At 57.6% G+C, this 20,510-nt stretch overlaps 1 protein-coding gene across 5 annotated transcripts in view; it reads right to left on the bottom strand.

Moving 5' to 3' along the window:
• Positions 1–20,510, bottom strand: part of Mlph (melanophilin) — a 35,649-nt gene that overhangs the window by 7,856 nt on the left and 7,283 nt on the right. For 2 of the 5 annotated variants that reach the window (XM_013157704.3, XM_013157701.3), the window contains exons 3-10: positions 15,622–15,843; positions 15,355–15,467; positions 10,325–10,428; positions 9,298–9,528; positions 8,101–8,281; positions 6,474–6,613; positions 1,765–1,917; positions 1,392–1,547 (exon numbers count right to left, since the gene is read on the bottom strand). In XM_013157704.3, coding sequence (XP_013013158.1) covers positions 1,392–1,547; positions 1,765–1,917; positions 6,474–6,613; positions 8,101–8,281; positions 9,298–9,528; positions 10,325–10,428; positions 15,355–15,467; positions 15,622–15,843 — 1,300 coding nt within the window. The remainder of the gene's footprint in view (positions 1–1,391; positions 1,548–1,764; positions 1,918–6,473; positions 6,614–8,100; positions 8,282–9,297; positions 9,529–10,324; positions 10,429–15,354; positions 15,468–15,621; positions 15,844–20,510) is intronic. The other 3 variants (XM_013157703.2, XM_013157702.2, XM_013157706.2) reach the window with 3 other exon arrangements.

The raw sequence follows: 20,510 nt of genomic DNA on the forward strand, positions 1-20,510 counted from the left end.
TCCATGATTGGGGCGCTCTTGTGCCCCCACCCCCAGGTAGTGGGGAAGGGCCGTGAGCAGGCCTGGAGTCCTGTCGGGGAGTGTGGCTCTCACTGGACAGGGCCGAGGTGGAGGGAAGGCAGCTCTGGGCCAATTGTGGCTCTGGAGCCCTGGGGACCAGTGATGCTCACTTCTGCTGCCGTGAATAAGTATCCTGGCTCACACCGCCCTTGTGCCATGGTGCTCCTGCCTTGAAGCTGTGAGCCACGTTAAACCTCTCCTCCTTTAGGTTTTGAGTGTTGGGTGTCATGTGCAGGGATGGGAAGATGACCAGAATACCCACCCACCACCCCTGGAACCAGCTTCTGGGAACAAAACCAAGCTGTCACCTCCCCTTTCCCATTCAGATCCTTCCAGTGGGTTGCTTCCACTTTTCTTTCTTTTTTCTTTTTCATGGTGCTGGGATCAAACCCAGGGCCTGGTGCATGCTAAACATATGCTCTGTCACTGAACTATACCCCAGCCCTTACCCTAGTGTTTCTCGTGGTCCTGGAGCTGCCTGCCAGCCATCATCGTCTGGGACATGCCTCTTTCACCTCCCCATTACTGTGCTTGTGTCATGTTTACATTTTGGTGCCCCGAACACGCCAAACCCAACACCATACCAGGGCCTTTGCACATGCCATGTCCTTGCCTGGACTCCTGGCTGCTAGCTGTGCTTGTCTATGTGGCACTCCTCCCATTTCTTCTGAAACAGCACCGCCCAGCTCAGCGGGGTTCCCTTGCTTATTGCTTTCACAGAGCATCACGGTGGGATGATTTCCTTTGCTTGTGCTCCTCCTCCTCCCACATGCCCCACGGTGGGGCATGGTCTAGCATGTCCCAGGCTGGCTTTCCTGGCCCTGCATGTGCATGGCATGCTGCAGGAAGGAGTGTGGACCAGAAGACCCCTCTGCCTCTGACTCAGGTGCACTGAGGTCTGTGCCTGCCTTCCTGGGCTGGTGGGAAGAGACTTGAGGTGAGGGGCGGGATGCGGGTTGTCCCTGGTTTGAGGACCTCCTCCCTGCAGGGATCTGTGTGAGAACCTAGGATGCTCATCACCTGGTCCACTCTGAGGGTCCTCATGCTTGTGATCCACACAGTCAGTGCATCTGTTCCCCACCCCGATTCCTGCCTATGGCCATTGCCTGGCTCCCAGGATGGCCCTGGACTCGTCCAGAGTTGGCCCTGATGCCATGTGGGCTCAGCACTGGGTCCAGGGCTGCAGACCAGCCTGCTGGGCCCTCTCTGGTCCGCAGAGGCAGGGGCAGGGAGGGGAGGTGGGTCATGGAGCCCTGTAAGTCCTGGAACACCTGGTCTGGGTTGGTCCCTGGCTTGCTATGGGGAGCTGCCCGCCCTGGTGCCTGAGCTACCTCACTCTCCACCTGCTGCATCTCGGAGGCTGCGGCGGCCACTTGGTCCTCCAGCTCTGACAGTGCCTCATCCGTGGTCCTGCTGGGCTGGATGGAGACCCCAGGGCCCTGGGAGCTGCTGTCCCAGGAGTCCATGCAGCCTGCAGCTGTGTGTGCCTACAGGAGAAAAAGAGGGCAATGCTGGCCACCAGTGGGCACAGCAGGAGGGACACTGCCTGTGCCTGGGCTCCTGGAGCTGCTTGCCACCCCCTGCTACCCAGTCAGCTCTTCTTAAGGCCCCTGTGTCCCTGCAGTGGGTGCCCATTCCGGGAAGGTCCGGCTGGGACGGTCCACCCTGTCCCTCCAAGTCCCTCAGGGACTGTGGAGGTCACACCTCTGTAGTCGTCCCAGCTGCTGCATCGTCGGCCTTCTCCTCTTCAGATGAGGCGCCCTGGTCGCTGAGGGTACTGGTCAGCGCCTGCAGCTGCTGCCGCAGATTCTCCTCCTCCAGGTCAGCCTCTGTATGTGCACCTGCATTGGCCGAAGACTGCAGGGACAGGAGATGGGCTCAGAGGAGGGGCAGCCAGCCCAGCACCCCAAGGCCCACGGGAGCCAGGTCCTCACCCCTCCTCTAGGACTGCAGGGCCAGGCTCTAGTACCTAGTACCTAGTATCTAGCACCTCACTAGTGCCCATGGCCAGATCTGGTTTTGCACCCTTCCCTTCTCTGTAACTTTTTCTTACTGTGTCCCGATATGCGTAGAGTTTACCCTCGGAACCATCTTACGGTCTCCAGCTCAGCAATACAACTGCGTCCATTCCATTCACCCTTGCACTCCTCCTCTGAGAGATGGTGGCTCTCTCTCCACGAAGTCCTCTGTCCCTCAGCCCCTGGTTGCCACCTTTCTCCTCCTGCTCCTGCTCCTTTTCCTTCTCCTCCACCTCCTCCTCCTCTTTGTAGCACTAAGGACTGAACCCAGGGTTTTCACATTGAGTTACATCTTCAGACTTTTTAAAATTTTTATTTTGAGGCAGGGGCTCACAAAGTCACTAAGTTGCCCAGGCTGAACTGGAGCTTGTGATCCTCCTGCCTCAGCTTCCCAGAGTGTGAGATCACAGGTGCTCACCTGACTCCATTTTCTTTCTGTCCCTGTGATTCTGACTTCTCCAGGTGCCTGCTATAAATGAGGTCAGGTGGTGTCTGTACTCTTGTGCCAGGGATTTTGCTCAAGGGCACAGCATCGCTGCAGGGGTCTGAGTTCCCTTCTCTTAAGGCTATCTGCTGAGACCCCCGAGCTGAACACCACCGTGCAGGAGCCGACAGGCACAGTGCCCCCTGTGCCCTTAATAGGGCCCCTGCCTTGCCAGGAAGTTTCTGTCCTGAGACCAGGGGGTGGACAGTCCGGATCTTTGGGTGCTCTCTGCCACCCACAAGTCAAAATGGAAACAACCACGGCCATGTGATGTCAGCATCACCTATCATGTCAGCATCACCACTGGGTCCCGGGCTCTGTCCTGGACTTGACAATGGCAAGGCGTCCTGTTTACGGTCAGTGTTGCCTCCTGCTACTGTCCCCACCCTGGACAGGATGGAGTACTGGACTGGCTGCCCAGGCAGCAGCCCTGCCTGCCTGACTGCTTCGAGGCTCCACCCCTCTCTGGGGTCCCTGCCCCCCGAATGACCCGACTCTTTCTGCTTCCTGACTCACCTCCCTGCTGTCACTGGATCACCTCTGTCTCCTGTCTAGATCCCAAGCCCTCTGAGGAGGACACTGCTGCCAAGTCCCCGGCCACCACCTCCTGCCTGGTGGTAAAGTCACATGTCCATCTAACAACACGGCTACATGCTGGACAGTTTGTCCATCCATCTGTCCACTCTGCCCTTCATTTTGCCATCCCGAATGTCAGTGCCTCCCTGGTGGGTGTGGCCCCCAGGACAGGTTCAGCACTGGTCCTCGTCCTCACCCTTGGCCCTCCCCTCAGGGAGGGTCACCAGTTCACACCGCAGCGCTACCAGAAAGCCAAGCTTCTCCCAGGAAGCTGTGCTCAGCCCTGCGCCTGCCAGGAAGCATCGAATGCTCTTGGCCCAGCTCTCCTGGCAGTAGGAGTATGCTGACCACCATCATTTAATTTCCTGCTGGACAGACCAGCGGGCCTCACATGGCCACCACAGCGGCTAATTAGATCAGGCGTGGAGAGACAGCCCAGCGACAGGCTGGGGAGCCAGAGTCTCTGAGACCACAGGCAGAAACAAGCACTGCGCATTCAGCCCGCAAACCTCACCAAAGGCAAGGTCTTGGGCTACCCAGGAGTGAGGGAGCAGGGGTCCCTGAGAGAAAGGGGCTGAATGGGGAGGAGGCCAGGGGCCTCGGGAGAGGTGGGGCTGCCTCTGCCTATAAGCAGACTACATGGTGGCACCTAGCCAGGGTGAGGAACACAGTCAGTGCAGATTTTTAAACGTTATTATGGTGAAAGACCCACATGCAGGAGCCCTCACAGCCCCTCCCTGCCCCAGACATGCTTGGCTTTCGCCTCCTCTGTAGCAGCTTGGGGTCTTCTCCCCTGAGCAAGCTCGGCTGCACTGTCCTGGCTCCTTGATGCTGTGAATTGATGGAAAACACTGACTTTTCACGGTCAGTCTCATTCTGGGGGACACCAAGCCATCTCGGGGTGCCAGCTCTAGCGAGGTAGGTGGATGGGGACAGCGTCTTGATTTCAGGCACCTGCCTTTCTGTTGGATGGCGCCAGGCAGCACCATTCACCCTATTTTTGATCACACCTTTTGAGGCGCGGAGGAAGGACCCTGGAGCTGCGTCAAAACATGGTATGAGTGGTGGACCAAGTGATTCAAGCAGGGGGAGGACTTGGAGGGGACTCGTGGTGACCCGCCCTTCCCTGCAATGCGGCCCTCAGAACTGCAACACGTGCTGTGTACTGTCACCACCCCTCGAAGGCTCAACCTGGATGGCGTACACATGGACAGTCAGACACACAGACATTGATGACGGATGACACACGCCACATGTGATGGGGATGGTAGGACATGCTGTCCTCACTGGCCAGCACGCCAGGCTGGTGCCAATGTTTCCTTTCCCTGGAAAGCTTGGTCCTCCCTCACCAGGCCCGTGATAGCCTGAACCCACACCCTGGTGGCCAGAGGCCACTCTGCATGGACACACCTCAGCAGCTCTCAGGGACTGACCGGAAGACTCAGGCTGTCCAGGCTTGGTGTCTGTCTTGGGCACGTGTACACATGCTGGGCACACACTGTGCATGCCCTGGGCACATACCTGCACCACCTCTGGTCTGTGTGAGGCTGTGGCTCAAAGTTCCCAGGCTGGGGACTGGATGCTGGCCCTGCAGGCTTGGGGTGCAGCCTTGTGAGGGCCATGTAGCTCAGCATGGAATCTGGGCTTCTCATGGCTGCCCCTAGCCCCCAGCACTCCCCAACCCCATGTGGGCAAACTCATCACATGCAGCCTCCACTGTGGGCTTCTCAGCCCCCAGCACCACAAGCAAAACCAAACCTGAAGGCTATAAACCACAGGGCCTTCAGCGTGGCCTGCAAGGCGTCATGGGATCGAAACATGAGCTGACTACATGGTGGCATGGAAGACGCCCACACACTGTGGCCCAGGACCAGGGGCTGCAGGGCCATTGCCGCTTAGGCCCTACACAGGCACTGCCGGCCATCCTGGCTGAGTGGCCAGGGTACAGCACCTGGTAGGCAGTAGCCTTGCAGGGGTGGGGTGGGCTGGGCAGGCAGACGGTCCAGCAGCCAGCTCCATGCTCAGAGCTCGAGCCTCGATCTGGACCCTCAGGAGGTGTCCTTCCTGGAGGTGTGGGTCCTGGACACTCACTGAGGGCTGCAGGCTTTTCTGCTTCTCCGCCTTTGGAAGGCCAGAGAGAGGGCGTCAAGTGGCCAGCGGAGTTGCACAGCTGACATGTGAGGGAGGACAGTGGCCAACAGGACACCGGCACCTAGCACCTGGCACTGGCAAAGCCTTGCGTTCCCCAAGGGTGGAAGGAGGGCAAAACCATGACCCATGGCATAGCCAGGGGTTCTTGGCCAGGGCCCAGGGACACCAAGCAAAGGTGGGAGGCTGGGAGTGGCACAGGTGGGGACAAAGCCAGTGGGACCAGGAAGCTAAAGATGAAGGGACAACACTGTTGTCACATTAGGCCGCAATAGTCACTGCCCAGTGGTGGGCACAGGAAGGTGTGAGCTATGCAGCATCTGGTGACCAAACCAAAGCCATTATCGAGCGAGGGTCTTGATCATCTTGGGCCGGAAGGTGGCTCTCCAGGTGGCTTCCAAAGTGACCAGAAGCACAACTTCCCCTCCCTGAGTCACCAGCCCCTGAGTCACCCAAAGCCCATTAGCTCCCGATGCAGGCCCAAAAATCAATGCTCTTGGTGCTCGAGGCGGGCAGGGGTGGCTCATCTGCCAGTCGCCTCCGTGGGCCTCGTTTGCAGGGGAAATGGACTGCGGAGCAAAGCGTCAAGACACTTTGTGAGCGGGCAGGTAATTAGGTGACCCCCGAAGCACCCGGGGCCTCGAGGGGGAGGAGACGCTGGAAATGTCACCCTGAGCATGTCTGTGATGCTCAAGTGGCCGCCAGGACATGGTGTCTGTGGGCGTGGTGATCGATAGCCTGGGGAGAGAGCTGGGCAGGCGGTGGCTGTTGCCTGTGGGGACCGGGGAGTGGGAAACGCCACATACTCCTCCCCAGCCCGGGAGACAGGAGTGCTGGGGTTGTGTGTGTGTGGCGGGGTGGTGGTGCTGCAAAGTCAGCTCGGGCTCTGCTCTGCATAGCCTGCTGAGGAGGAGCCCAGGACCTGAGCCACTGTGGGTTTAGGAAAAGTTGCCAAACTTGCACCTGGGGCAGAGGCCTTCAGGTCGCTCTCTGCCCTCTTGGAGGCGTAACTCTCCCTGCATCTACTTTATAGGAAGTTTGAGCCAGACTTTTGCATGGCCCGTGTGTCTTGACTGAATTCGTTTGTCAAGGTCACAAAGCACTCAGGAAGGGGCTGGTTCCTTGCTGTGTCCAGACCTGGCTTCCCAGGTCTGCCCAGAGACCAAGTCCTTCATGGCCACCATTACCTGGCTCTTGAGTGCAGCCCAGCCTCTCTGCTTGGGATGCTGGGAGGTGGCCCTGGGCCCCTGGACACTGTCTTCATCAGAGGTGTCCACATCAGCCAGGTATTGTGCAGGGAGCTGCCTCTCCCTGGTGGCATTTGTCCCTGGAGAGAAAAAGGAGGTCTGAGTGATCTGGAGGGGAAGCTGAGTGCTGGTGGGCGTGTTCTGTGCGGTGAAGGCTGTACAAGCTGGAGACAGCAGAGCCATAATTCCTTTGACAAGGAAGATCTTCCCCGGACCTGAGATTTGCACCCTTTGTGGCAGGAGAACCCCATGTAGGGACCTTCACCCTCACCAGTCACCTGGCACAGTTGCACCTGGCCAGAGTTCCACCCATGGAGGGGGCAGGGAAGGGGCCCGCAGGAGTGAAGGGCGCACACCCGTCTGTCCTGTTGATCACAGCACTTTGCAAATTCAGCTGACAACCTGGCTGAGCCAGAGATGGTGCCAAGTCTAGGTGAGACCACAGCCCCACAATACGGCCTGGGAGACCCCGTGCTGAGCCACACACCTGCTCCCCATGTGTGCAGTTTAAGCACAGGTGCGTGACAGTTTGTCCCATGGCAAAGTGCACAGCCCTGACCTGACCCTCCCCTCCTGTCCCTGAGATGTGGGATGCCGCTGACCCCGAGCACCAGTGAGGACCCTGAGGCATTGCGAGGGATGTGGGATCAAGCAGCACACAGGGTTTCCTCAGCTGTCACCCTGCAGCCTCCTGCATTGCGGCAGACACTGCCCCCACCCCCACAGCCTATTCTCACTGGACCACACATCCTCAAGGAGACGCCCAAGTGTGAGAATGCCGGAAGGGCTGAGGTGCTGGGCTCCAAACTCAGCACGGTTGACTGTGGGGTCTCCTGCCTGCTCCCTGTCCCCTCCTCCACCACCAGGGGACCCATGGTCATGGGGCAGGAGGAGGACTCAATGTTCTCCATCCTATCTTCTACAACTGCTTTCATGCATTGTTTTTGGGGGAGGCGGGGTCTTGCTTTCTCCCTGGCCTCCAGGACCCTCACCAGTGTGAGGACCACGGCCTCCCTGGCCCCGCTGTATAGTGACACTGGGAGACGGGCACAGGCCTCGCAGGCCACCGGCCTCCCTGATACTGTTTGTTCCAACTTTAACTGGTGACAGACAAACCCATCAACCGCGTTCCCTGGGGCCTGGAGAGCTTGGCGACTCTGGGATTTCATCTGGAAGCAGCACTGTCAGGCAAAATTCAAGAGTCTCGTGGTTCTGGACTCCTGACAGGTAGCTGTGGGCACCTGGCCAGGACACTGAGCCCCACAGCAGCCCCGGATCTGGTGGAGTTGCCCCTCTGCAGTCAGCAAGGCCACTCGGGTGTCCTCAGCCATGCTGGGGACATTGAATAGCTCTGGCCTGCACCTGTGCTGAGTGTTTGCCAACTCTTCTGCTGGTATTTCTGGGAGTCCCAGGGGAAGCAGGGACTGCAGGCATCCATGTTGCTGGCCAGGATGCACACACAGGGGACAATCATGTTGAAGAAGGGACCTTTCTGACCCAGCCGCTGGGTCTGCTCAACAGCCCCTTTCCCCACAGAGCCAGACAGACCCTGGCCAAGGGCATGCACCTGGTACCGAAGCTGTCTGCAGAGCCGTGGTGTTGGGGTCTGCAGACGGGCCAAGCTCCACGGTGGCGTCCAGTTCTGAAGGTGAGAGGCTGCTTGGCTGCTCAGGTGGACAGAGGTCCTCCTCCTGCAGGACCTCAGGCTCCTGGGAGGTGGTGTCAGTGGAGTGGTCACCTGGGAGGGACTGAGCACAGGGCTATCAGCCTCAAAGCATGGGTTCCTGCCTGCCTGAGCACCCCACTGTGTTCTCTTTGATCCTTGAACGTCAGAAGGGGCAGAGTGGGCAAGGGCAGGGCTTCTCTTGGCTGCAATCTGGACCCCTTTGGCAGAGGGGCCCCTGCATTGTGCCACTGTCCCTAAGGAAGTGGGGGTGGAGGGCTTCTGGGACTAACAGGCCCCAGCTTCCCTGGGGGCCACAGAAATGCAAAGTCACAGCCTGACCTGCAGGGAGAGCAGGACTGCAGCCAGAGCTCCTCAGGTATTGCTTCCTTTGGGCCTGTTTTTTCTCCCCCCTCCCACTGCCTGCTGCAGACCCACCCTGTCCAGGTGCCTGCTGGCACCGCCAGAGCCCAGGGTCGCTGAGAGGCTGGAGGCTGTTCCCAGGCCTTGTCCTGGCTCCCGCGCCCCTAGCCACCTTCACTGCCTGCTGGGTGCCCCATGCATGCCGGGCACAGCCTCGCCCTGAAAATCAGCCCGGGAGGCAGAAGCACTCGATGCTCTGCCAGGTTCAGGGGCGGAGCCTCAAAGAGGCTCTGGGGCGCCGAGTCACACGGCACCGGTGCAGACAGACCGGAGCCTGGTGCAGCTGCTCAGGCCGCAGAGGCTGGCGTCCAGGTGTGTGCACCAGGGCAGCCCTCGAAAGATTGGTTTAGGCTGGGCAGAAATAGGTAAGACACCCTCCAAGGGGACAGAGGCCGCAGACGCCGCTCCCCACCTGCCCTCTGGAATTTCAGGGTCTGTTGGTTCTGGATTCCCTGATTCACCTGCAGCCCTGCCCACCTCTGCTCATCCCTCCTGGGACCCTTGCCTTGGGAGGTGTGACATTTGTGGAACCCATGACTCCCTGTTAGCCACACTGTCGCCCTGCCCCAGGAGCCTGAGGTGACTGCAGGGCTGCTGGACACTGCTTCCTGAGCTGCGCCTGCCCTGGGCCTGCAGCTCCTGTGTCCGTATGGAGTGGGGCGGATGTGAGCCACCCACCTGTAGGCTGTCTGAGGCCCAGGGGACCGAGGACAGGTGTGAGAGGTGACCATAAGGCTCCAGAGAGTTGTCTGAGTCCTCCTCGAAGTCCAGGTCATGGAAGGAGAGAAGGCGTCTCTTCTTCACAGGTGATAGGAAAGGGAGGCTGGAGTCGGGGTCAGCTTGGGGGGGACCAGATCCCCACTCCCACTCAGCCTGGACGGGCATGGCCTCCTCCGAAGGAGCCTGGACCTCCGAGAAACACAGCTCAGTGGATTCCTGTGCCCCCATCAGATCCTTGTTCCCAGAACAGTATTGACCCCGGGGTCACATGCTTGGAGCTCCTGGGTAAGGCAAAGGTGTCCTGGGCTTTGGAATAAAGGAGCTCACAGGCTCCAGGGACAGAGATGGGGAAGCTGTGCAGAGTGCTCTCCTCTTCCCGATGGAATATTCCAGCACAGGAGAGCATTCTGGGAGGTTTGGCACAAAAAAAGATGACCATGTCCCCATCCAGCAGCTGTGCAGATCTGGGTCTCACAAATCTGTCACCCTTGAAGGGTCTGAGTCAGAACCTCACGTCCCTGGCCAGTCCCCCTGCCCACCTCTCCAGCCCTGGCCTTCTGCCCGAGGCCCTGGAGCCACCGGCTGCCCAGCTTTCTCTGCCATCCAAAGTGAGAAAACGTGAACCAGCACTGTAATGCTGGCTCGAGGTCGGTGAGTGACAGAGCTGGAAACTTCCCAGGGAGACCTAAGACTCTGCCCCACCCCACAAGGGGTCCTTGCCCCCTGGGGGACCCTTTTGTCCCAGGGCTTCCAGGTCTACGACACTGTGTGCTCGAGGACCCCACCCATATGGGCCAGACCTCCCAGAAGGCTCTGCCAGCCCAGCCCAATTGGCACCCCTGGGTGAGCATGCGGCTCCTCTCCGGGGCCAGGGACCGGCCAGATATGGAACTGACTGCAGGGGAGCCCACTGAGACCTTCAGGAGATCAGAGCTGGGTTTCAGGGAGGGGTGGGCAAGCCAAAGGGTGCCAGGGCAGGACTCACTTTGCTTCCGAGGGGCTGGGCCTTGGCCCCCATGTCGGGCTCTTCATCCTCGTCTGTCTGCTCACTGTCTCCGTTTTTCTCTCCTGGGCTGAGCTCAGGCCTCCCTGCAGCAGGACACTGTGTGGTTCCACTGAAGAGACTGGACTGGGGGGCACTGTCCTGTCCATCTACCTGCTTACGTACCCCACCTGCCAGTCCACCTCCAGCCTTCTTTCCTCACTCACCCCTCTTCTACCTACCTACCCACTCTACCCACGCAGCCACCAGGCCACCCATCTACCCACTACCACCTCCTTCCCTTTTCCTATGTCCACACACTCATCCACTAATCTCTCCATCTGTCCATCCATCCTACCTCTCCACCCCCAACCATCCATCGTCAACGCACCCACTTCTCCATCCATCCACCCACCCATCATCCATCCCGCCACCTCTCCATCCATCCATCATCCATCCCACCCACCTCTCCATCCACCCATCCACCACCCACCATCCATCCCACCTCTACATCCATTCATCCGTCCTACCTCCCCACTCCAAACATCTATCATCTATCCTATCCATCCATTCATCCATCTATCCATCCATCCCTTCTCTCCATCCTTCTGTCCACCCATACATATGTCCACCCCTCTGCCCCACCAGCTGACACAGATACTTCCACAGAGATAGAGACAAACTCACTCCTGGGCCTTGAACCTGGTACTCATTAAAATCATGATTTGCATTTTCTTTGGAGGCAGTCAGGATTTAAGAGTGGTTTATGCTAAAATTAGTGACCTTTCTTTTGGGCCCACAGAGGTACCAGGTAGCTACAAGCAGAACAAGGCCTGGTCTCATTTCTTTCTGCCTCCTTTACCACGGAGGAAGCTCTGGGTCAGACCCTCCCTCGGCACTGCAGGCTGGCAAGCTGACAGCCAGGTGTCTGTCCAATTGGTCAGGCCAGAATTCATAAGAATCCATACCTCTTCAAGAATAAGGACACCAAGATAAGAAATTGGTAGGGATGTTCAACCAGCAACACGTGCCCAGAAGTTTCTAGTCACTGCCCTAAACCTAGGGTCACCCTGGATTCCAGCAGAGTCTCTACCAGGCTGAGACAGCCCTGGACAGAAACAATTCTGTCCTGGAGACCAAATTGCCCCTCAAGTGACCAGAACTTCTTCCAGAGCCATCCTGCAGCCTGAAGCTGAGACAGTGGCCAGCAGAGCCCAGCACACACCTGCGGCTCCATGCTGGTCTCCTTCTCCTGCCCTCTCTGTTGGCGCTGAGCCCCTGAAGCTCAAGCTGAGGCCCCGGCCCTGTCTCCTCAGCCTGTGCTGCTCATCGATCCTTCCTGAAGTGCTTTTGTCTCATGAGAGTCAACGAACTACTGCCCAGAGTGAGTCGAGGTCCCCACCTCCTCTTTAGAGAAGCCTCCTTGGACCCCATCTGGTCATACACTTCCCCTCCTCCATCCTGCCTTCTGGTCTGTCTGAACGTCTGCTGAGAAAGGGCCAGCAAGGCCTCCTGCCACCCTCTGAAAGATACGGCCGACCTCAGTCCTCCTGAGACCAGAGCTGCATCCCTTGTATCAATAGCCCTGGCCATGTCTGCTGCCCACTGCCTGTCTGAAGTTCCTGAATGAGGACAGGAGCCACACTGGGTTTCTTTAGGCGGATTCCTTTGCCACAGGCCTGGCTGGGAGGCTGGTGCCCCACCTTCTGCTCAGCTCCCATTCCCCCCTCTGCCCTGGTCACCCAGGCCCAGCCTCTCCGGGGTGCCCCAGTGCTCCTCTCTCCTTCCACTTGTGTTCAGCCTGTGCTCCATTTCCTTGCTCCCTGCAGAAAGCGACCCATAGTGGACCCAGGTCTGAGAGTGGACAGACTGGTGGGTCACACGCCTTCTGGTCTCTGGGAACACAGAGGGCACAGCCAGACTTCAGACTGCAGACTGCACACTGCAGGGCTTGAATGCTGCCAGGCTTTGCTGCCTATAGATGCCCATATCCTGTCACCCACCCATCGGTCTCTGGGCCTTGGGGTCCCAGGTGGGAACAGTGAGGGGTGGTGCACTGTAGGATCAACTGTACAGGGACAGTGTGGTGTCCACCTGTGTGGCAGACGCAGACACCTGGCAGCGTAAGGCAGGGCTGGTCCTGTAAGGCACCTCCACCCAGGGGGTGGGGGGTTAGCCCCATCCTGGCCCCGCAGCCCAGGGCCTGCACCCTGACTTCCAGTCAGCCCCATGGCATCCGATGCACAGCCCCAGGCCCCACTTCTGGGTGGCTCCTCCAGACCCCCTTTCTCTCAGTCGCAGTCTCTGCCTGTTGCCCCTGGGCCAGAGTGGGACACCCGTGCTTCCTGTAGTCCCCATCCTGCTGTCTCAGTATCCCTGCCATAGCCGATTCCCGATACAGATCCATGTGCATTTTCCCATGCTTCTCTCCTCTCTTCCAGGCCCCGGACACCCCCTCCCGTGCCTTCCAGTCCTGGGGGCCCGGGCGTCCACACTGATGTTCCCGAGTTGGGGCAGCAGGGCCTCCTCCTCTACGCTCTTATTCTCAGGGCTGCCTGGGCTGCATGCACAGATCCTCCTCACACAGAACAGAAGGCACCCCGTGACCTCGGGAGGGGACTCAGGTGTGGAAGAGACTCCCCTGGCTTGGAATTCTGTTTACCACTGAGAGAAAAGTGCAGCCAGTGGGAAGACCATGGGCTGGGGGAGCTCCAAGCCCAGCCGCTCAGCTCGAAACCTTGGCCTGCAATACCAGCTGCCCCTCAGCGTTGGCGCCTGTCTACCTCCTTGGGGGTGGGGTTGGGGCAGCCTGTGTGTGGCAGTTTTATGGAGATGGGGGGAGAATAGAGGCAAGCTGGGGTCTCCCTCTTAGACTCCAAGGGCCTGAGGCCAGGGCTGGCACCAACTGCCTTGCTCCTAGGGCCCGGTGGTGGTGGTGGTGGGGCAGATGTGGACAGACATCCATCCCTGCTCCCCACAGGAGGCCCTGAACCCTCCTCACCTCAGGACTACACTAACTGACCGTCCACCAGGCCAAGTCACACTACAAAAATCCTGAGGATTTTCTACATTCCTGATGCCAAGTGGAGACTTGATGACCTCACCCAAGGGGGAGGAGAAACCATCAGAAACCACTGGGATGAAAAGATCACCTGGGCCCACAACCCTCCAAGCAGAACGACATCACAGGCAAGGCAGCCTCCGAGGTGGGCACAGTGTGGGCTGGGGGCAGCCCAGGTCCCCAGCAGAGACACAGACCTCTGTGAGGTCAAAGACCCCAGCAGCTGCCCACTGGGTACAGTCAGGTTTCCAAACCTGGAGTTTAATCTTTAAATTTTTTTTTTAAAAAAAAACTCTTTGTTATGAACTGGGCTGAACCCAGCCAGTTATGAACCCTTTGTCTGAACCCAGGGCTTCTGTGCTGAGCTCCATCCTTGATCTTTAAGCTAAGTTGCTTATGCTGGGCTGGACTTTAAAATCCTCCTGCCTCAGCCTGCCTGAGTGCTGGGCTTGCAGGTATGCATCACCTAGCACTAAAAAGTTTAAGTGCTTGACTTTCTCACTTGCTCCCACTTTCCTTGAGTCCAGTCTTCTTGGGCTGAAGTGTCCAGAGTCCAGGTGGACTCGGCATGTGTGGGCAGCCTGAGACCCCACAATGCGGGCCAGTGCCAAGGGGCTGTAACACGGCAGCAGACTGCCCTATCCAGTTTCCTGTTGCCCAGCAGCGCCACCTGCTGACCAGCGTGGTGACAATTCTGAAACCCGCAGGTTCCTTGCCAGCTCCAGTGCCCTGGTTGACCTTCCTGAGCCCAGCCCGCTCAGCCCCTAGCACCCAGCAGCCCCAGGGTGAGGCCGAGTCCTGGAATCTAACAGGGCTGATGAGGGTTCCGGCTGGGAGAAGGCTGGCCCAGCTCCGGGGCGTGAGGACCTAATACTTGCATAGGGGCACTGGCCTGAGACAAGTGGCAGCCAGGAAGCAGCAGCACCAAGTTGGGGGATAGTGGCTCCCCAAGTCACCACATTGGCCCAGTTAGGATGACTGAGCTCATGCCTCTAAGCCCTCACCACCCACGAAATGGAGCTGGCCCATCTCCTGCCACGACGGGTGCCGGAAGTGGCCACAGCTGAGGGTCTCTGACCTCTGTCTCTGCCTCAGACACACCCATGCCAGCCCAGTGTGGTCTCCAATGCCCTAAGGGCATTTTCCATTGCCCAGATTCTGCTCCTTCCTATCCATTGGGCTTTCCAGACAGGCATGAGTAAGGCACCACTGAAGAGGCGGCTCCCAGGAGACGCCTGGCTTGGCACGTAGGGACCCTGCTGTGGTTGTGCCCGGCTTCTGAGTACTGATTCGGTCTAGCGGGTGGGGCGTCCCAGAAGCTGGAACCCCACACACCAGGCTCTGTGGGCAGTGCAGCCTGATGAATGCTTGGCAGGCTTGCTGGCCAGCAGAGGCCTAGCACTCAGGTGACAGGGACAGCCAGACCTCATCCTTCCATTCCACTTCAAGTCCAAACCCCACACCCCGGCCCCTCCCCTGGGATTCCTCTTTCTGAGCACATTAAAGGGGGTGGAGGGGAGAATGAGCCGTGTAGCTCAAGTGCATCACAAAACAAGGTCTTGGATTCCAACCCCCCAGCAAAGGACTGACTCCCAAGAGGCTTCTCTGAGGCTTGCTGTTCATCAGAGCTATGTGGGAGGTGCAGGCCCCAAACCCAGGAAGCTGGGCCCAGAGGAGGTACGCTAGTAACACAAGCTCAGGGGAGTTCAGGGCCAGGGACCTGGCTGTGTGACTCTACTTGCTATAAAACACTTTGAAAATGTATAATTTAAACCCCGGAGACGTTCCTAGCATGCAGGGCTTCCCAGAAGGCTGAGCAGGCAGCCGGAAGCAAGGGTTTGCCCTTCTCCCAGAAAGCCATTGACAGAGGGTCAGTTTGTCTGTCGGCCTGTCTCTTCCCAGAGTAATCCGCTTTCTCAGGAAACATCACCCTCGGCCCAGGAGCAGCAGCGCACCGGTGTCCCCTCCTTACCTCCGCCCCGCAGCCGCCCACACAGGGACTGCACCACCTTCGCGCTCCCGAACCGCTTGAAGCGGGCTCTCACGTGCTCATAGTACCACTCCAGCGAGCCGATCTTCACCACCCTGTGGGCACAGGTCCGAGGCGTGGCCTGTGAGCTGCGCAGGTGCGTACCCACGCTGCGCACACCGGGCATCCCCCCTTGCGCAGTGAGCTTCTCAAAGGGAAGAGCTGGGCCTGGTGAGCCTTGGGCTGGCTTGACTTTGGGGCGTGGCTCACCTGGCCAGGTGGCAGGGGTCACACAGCCAGCCCCGCACCTCTGGGTGGGCGTGGCTGCAATGTTTGCAGGTGAAGAGGCCGCAGTCCAGGCACTGCCGCTTGCCGCTCACGAAGAGCCGGTAGGGCTGTAGGCAGCGGGCGCAGTGCGTCTCGTTCAGGTGGGCCGTGTCCGACAGCAGCTCCCGCTTGGAGCTCTCCCACCTGATCTTGCCCTTCAGCCGCCTGCGGAAACGAGAAAGAGGCTGGAGGTCTCGATTTTGCACACGCACACACAGAGGAATTCTGGACAGAGGAATTCAGGACAGCGAGCCTGTATTGGGCAGACATGGTCATGGGCATCCTCAGTACCCACAGTGCCACCTCTATGCCCTCGCTGTCTCCCTGTGGGGAAGACCACAAGGCTGGGCTCCATCAGGCGAGGTAGCCTGGCATTCCTATAGAAATGACACTGTGCGGATGTGTTTCTGCGCTTTGCACAATCGGGCCAGTGGTTTGAATGCCAGGTACTGTGCCCTCCCGCAAAGCCAGGTGCTGTTTCCCCAGCAAGCATTTAGGGGTCTCTCCCAGCATGGGGGAGCCCTCAGGCTTGTCCCGGGGAGCATGGCTGAAGTAGTCAGGTGAGGCAAGGCTCTAGTGTACGAGTCACCCAGCACCCATAAGTCTTGGAAGCCACTGCTGGAGACTGCCTGGTTTCCAACACGGCTTCCTGGTGGCCCTGCCAAGGGAAATGCAGCCTGGGCAGTAATGACCATGTCCTTCTGTTCTGAGTTTCAGAGAATGACTGCCAAATACAATATTTTTAGTTTTAGATGAGATAAAATTAATCTATTCACCAGGAAAAAAGAAAGGGTGAAACACCAGTGCCACTGTCTTTTGAGAACCCTGAGGTCCTCAGAGTGTCAGGGGACACCTCAGCGGGTGGCCAGGGGACACAGGTGCCAGGCAGCTGCCTCCGGTTCACACTGGTGTAGGTGAGTGTCACCGATTCCTTCCTCCCCTTACCCATTCCCTCACTCACACAGGGGACAGGTACGCCAAGCACAGGACAGGGACACATTTTGAAAGAGAGAAGGGGGGATACAGAGACCAAGTCACAGAAGTTTTATTACAATATATCTTTATAATTATCCTATTTTATTATTAGTTATGTTGTCCGTCTCTCACTTTCCTAACTTGTAAGCTAGACTCTATCACTGGTGCATGTGTGAGGTGACACAGCTCATACACAACTTCAGCTCCACCCACGGTGGGTCTTGGAACACCTCAGGATTGGTGGGGGTGTGCTACTGTACTCACAAAGACACGAAATAAGATTCTTGTGACAGCTGTGGAAAGCAAGGCACGCTGGGCAAGCCGTCGTGGGAGCCCAAGAATGTGTCACCCCTGCTCGGAGTAGCTCCCAGTACACCAGCCAAGCCCCTAGAGCCAGGATGCAAGGGCCACTCCTGCTCCTGCCAAATCTGCACCCCCTGCGGAAGCCAAAGGCCACCCTCCCAGCAGGGCTGTCTAGTCTTTGGGCAGAACTAGAGCAGGGAAGGGGGACTCTAGAAGGGAGAGGAAGACATTTGAGGTGGCTGTACCCTCTTCAATAAGAGGAGGGCCCTCAAAGAGCCCAGCAGCTGGCTGGCCATTGAGCTATTTGTATTTTGTTTCAGGTTCTTTGAAACATAACTTCCCTTCTCCACAGCTGGAGAGCAGGAAGGGAGGCAAAGAAGATCCATGTCAGAGACCAGGGAACCCCTGCCAGCCGCTGGGCGCATCAACCAGAGCTGGGGCTGCAGAGGGTCAGGGCAGGGCACTGACACAGACACCAGGTCAACCAGATGTCCCGATGCACTGCCCCCCTGCACTGGCAGGAAAGAGCCCAGCATGTGGCCACAAACGTTGATGTTTTGATGCAAGAACCGGGCAGTTGCCTGAATCTTGACCTGAACTAGGAACTTTTATTTTGAAATGCCATTTTCGCTTGGATGAAGAACTGAGAGATAAACTATTGGAACTGGAGCACTTGGCAGTCATTTTCTCTGAAGTGAACAAAGTGAGCCTGCCACTTTGGGAAGAGAAACACAGTGTTTCTCATTAACTGCTGTTGATGAAACCAAAAGCTTCAAACACAAAGCTTCAGAACTTTGAGAAACTCACGTCCTCCACTCTGAGCTTGAAGGTTTCTAGTCCCGGGATTTCCATGGTTTCCCTCTGTCATGCATCATAAGATCCGTGGATGGTGAAGCCTGCATAGCTCAGGGAAGCCACGTCTGTTAAAGGACTCTGGGGAGTCACAAAAATCACGTGCAGGTAGAAGTCTCCCTCCAGGGGCAGGCAGACCAGTGGCTAGTAACGGAGCAGGAAAAGCTCATGGATCTTTCAGAGTCTGCACCATAACTGACCCCTAGGAAACTGCCAAAGGGCCGGGTTTTCAAGTAGTGATGAAACAATGTGCCGTTTATCAACTGTCCCATTTCCCAGCTACAGGTATGGGTGGGGCTGGCTTTTCTTCACGTCCTCCTGCTCACATAGCACGTCACTGAAGTCTGCTTGCACAGGCAAGGTGGAATTCACCAGCTGCTGAAGGGATTTTGGAAAATACAGATCAGTGTCTTCTCATGATCTTCTCACTCACAGTTTTGTTTTGGAAAAGTAGTTAATTTTCAGGAAACGATGCTCCTGTTACCATGTTACTGCTGTTAATGTTAAATGAATAAATAGATAAAACTCCTAGTTTTAGGTTTTAATCCAGTGAATATTGACAGATGTAACTCACAAAATAACACTTTTGGGGCTTCTTGAGAATTTAACACTGTGAAGAGAACCCGAGGCTTAACAGCTTGAGAATTTTTGGTTTTGATGTCAAGTTTGCTTTTCCTTTCAGGGTTTAGAGAAAGGAGAGCGTGAACTCCCAGGGGCGAGTGGGTCCTACACATTGGGGGCAACAGAGGCATAGAGCAAGTGGCCTTGGGTCACCCAGGGCCACTGCCATCAGGAGTTGTGACAGGTAGATGCAGAGAGAGCTGAGGGAGGTCCCTGTGCTCAGTGTCTCTGAGGAAAAGATGGAGATGACAGGGGACGGGGAGGCCCCTCCAGTTGTGGTGGGGTTCGGAGTGCAGAGGACAGGGCAGGGTGAAGTGGTCACACCTACTGTCCAGCTCTTCTCTCAGCGACTCAAGCTGACCTCTCTCTGCTCTGCCTCCTCTTCCTCCCATTTAGAAAGTTCCCACCACTGCCCTGGGCCCACACAGCAGATTCAGGACAACATCCCCACGTTCATCTCAGCTGACCGGCAGCCTGGATTCTACCTGCAGCCTTGTGCTCCTTTTCCAGAATCAAACAGTTCCAGACTCTGGGCACTGGGCCATGGTCATGTGTCTCTTGGGGGTGGTGGCCAGGGATCCTACTGCCTGCCCTGGGGAGCAGCTTCCCGGGATCCCACAGGGAGTGTGCTTCGCCCACAGCCACATGGAACAGTCTCAGGTACTAAATGCACACCCCAAGCCACTCTGGAGAAAACAGATTGAGGACGTGCTCCCAATGACTGAAAAGAGAATCCAAGGAGGACCTGCATGATGGACATCATGGTGACCAGGGAGACCAAGGTTTCCCAGGGGATACCCGGGGAAAGAGGAGGAAAGGGATTAATGGTGACCAGGAGCAAGTCCCTGGCTCCAGCTCAGGAATTATGATGAGGGAGAGTGAAATGTGCTATTGTCTGTGGAGGTCCTGCTGGGGGAATGACCAAGATGATGATGGCGGTGATGTGCAGGAACAAAGTGGTGATGCGTGAGTGACAGGTCACAGAGACAGAGAGCTGCAGAGAATCTTGTGAGTGATCTTAGAGCAGAGTTAATCTCAGGCCCTGAGCAGGCAGCTGGTTTCCTGTTTTCACCCTGGCCTCTCAGCCTATGGTCACCCAACTGCCGTACCAAGTGGTCCAGCGGAGGGAACCTTCTGGGTTCTCCTTACCATTTCTCCTGAGCCACAGCTGCCCTGTTTCACCCTGGGAGATCCTTCCCTGATCCTCTCAGGAGTCCTTGGCTGTTTGTAGAGATCAGGACTCCACCTCACCACCTATTTGCCTTTCTGGGAAGGTTAGCAGGCCCAATATTTGATTTTCGGGCTGTGCCCTGTGGAGCAGGGTGTTCCGTGGAAGCGCTTTCTGTCCACCTGGGGCATGACTCACCACGTCGGGTGGCGTCCTGTCTGCTCATCCCTTCTGGGCTCAGGACTGGCCAATCTCTTCTGCCCCGGCCACAGCCCGGTGGCTACCCCACCAGGCAGAAAGCAGCTGCAATGGAACTTCAGATAAGCACGACGCCAAGCAAGCTGACTCTGGGCAAGCCCCGCCCAAGGCACCGATGCAGGCTCTGAGCGTCCGGAGAGAGACTCTGGGTTGCCAGGTTCCTGGGGGGAGGGCAGGGCTCACAGGCTGTGGCCATTATCTGTTTGTCCCCTCCAGGGATTACTTTGGCATGACTTTATGTTTGCATGACATTAACAATAATAATGTGTAATGACCTTTTCTGTACTGAAAAACTTTTGCTATCCAAGTGACACGAGTGAGGGACTCCAAGGAGAGAGTCGACTGACCTGGGGCTGAATGGACAGGAAGAGGCCCCCTTTCTCCCTGCTGGGCACCCCACAGCCTGTGAGCAGGGCCCTTCCTCGTGCTCTCTCCAGGCAGAAAGAGACTGGCCTCTTAGTGCTGGGCAGGTGTCTGCTGTCTGAGGGTGCAGTGAAGCGCTCAGGAGGGGCTCGGTTCTAAGGAACTGCTTCAGCCAGCCCAGAGGGAGGACGGCTGGGCCAGGGCTGCAGAGGCCTGGGTGACTTGGGAATGAATCTGGGCCACTGGGAGCCTGCTGTGGCACAGCAGGACCTGGGCAGCACATGTCTCACTG

The sequence above is a fragment of the Cavia porcellus genome, unplaced genomic scaffold, assembly GCF_034190915.1.
Source record: "Cavia porcellus strain 051 isolate PalLab524CR breed Dunkin Hartley unplaced genomic scaffold, mCavPor4.1 scaffold_26, whole genome shotgun sequence".
In the NCBI taxonomy this organism is placed as follows: Eukaryota; Metazoa; Chordata; class Mammalia; order Rodentia; family Caviidae; genus Cavia; species Cavia porcellus.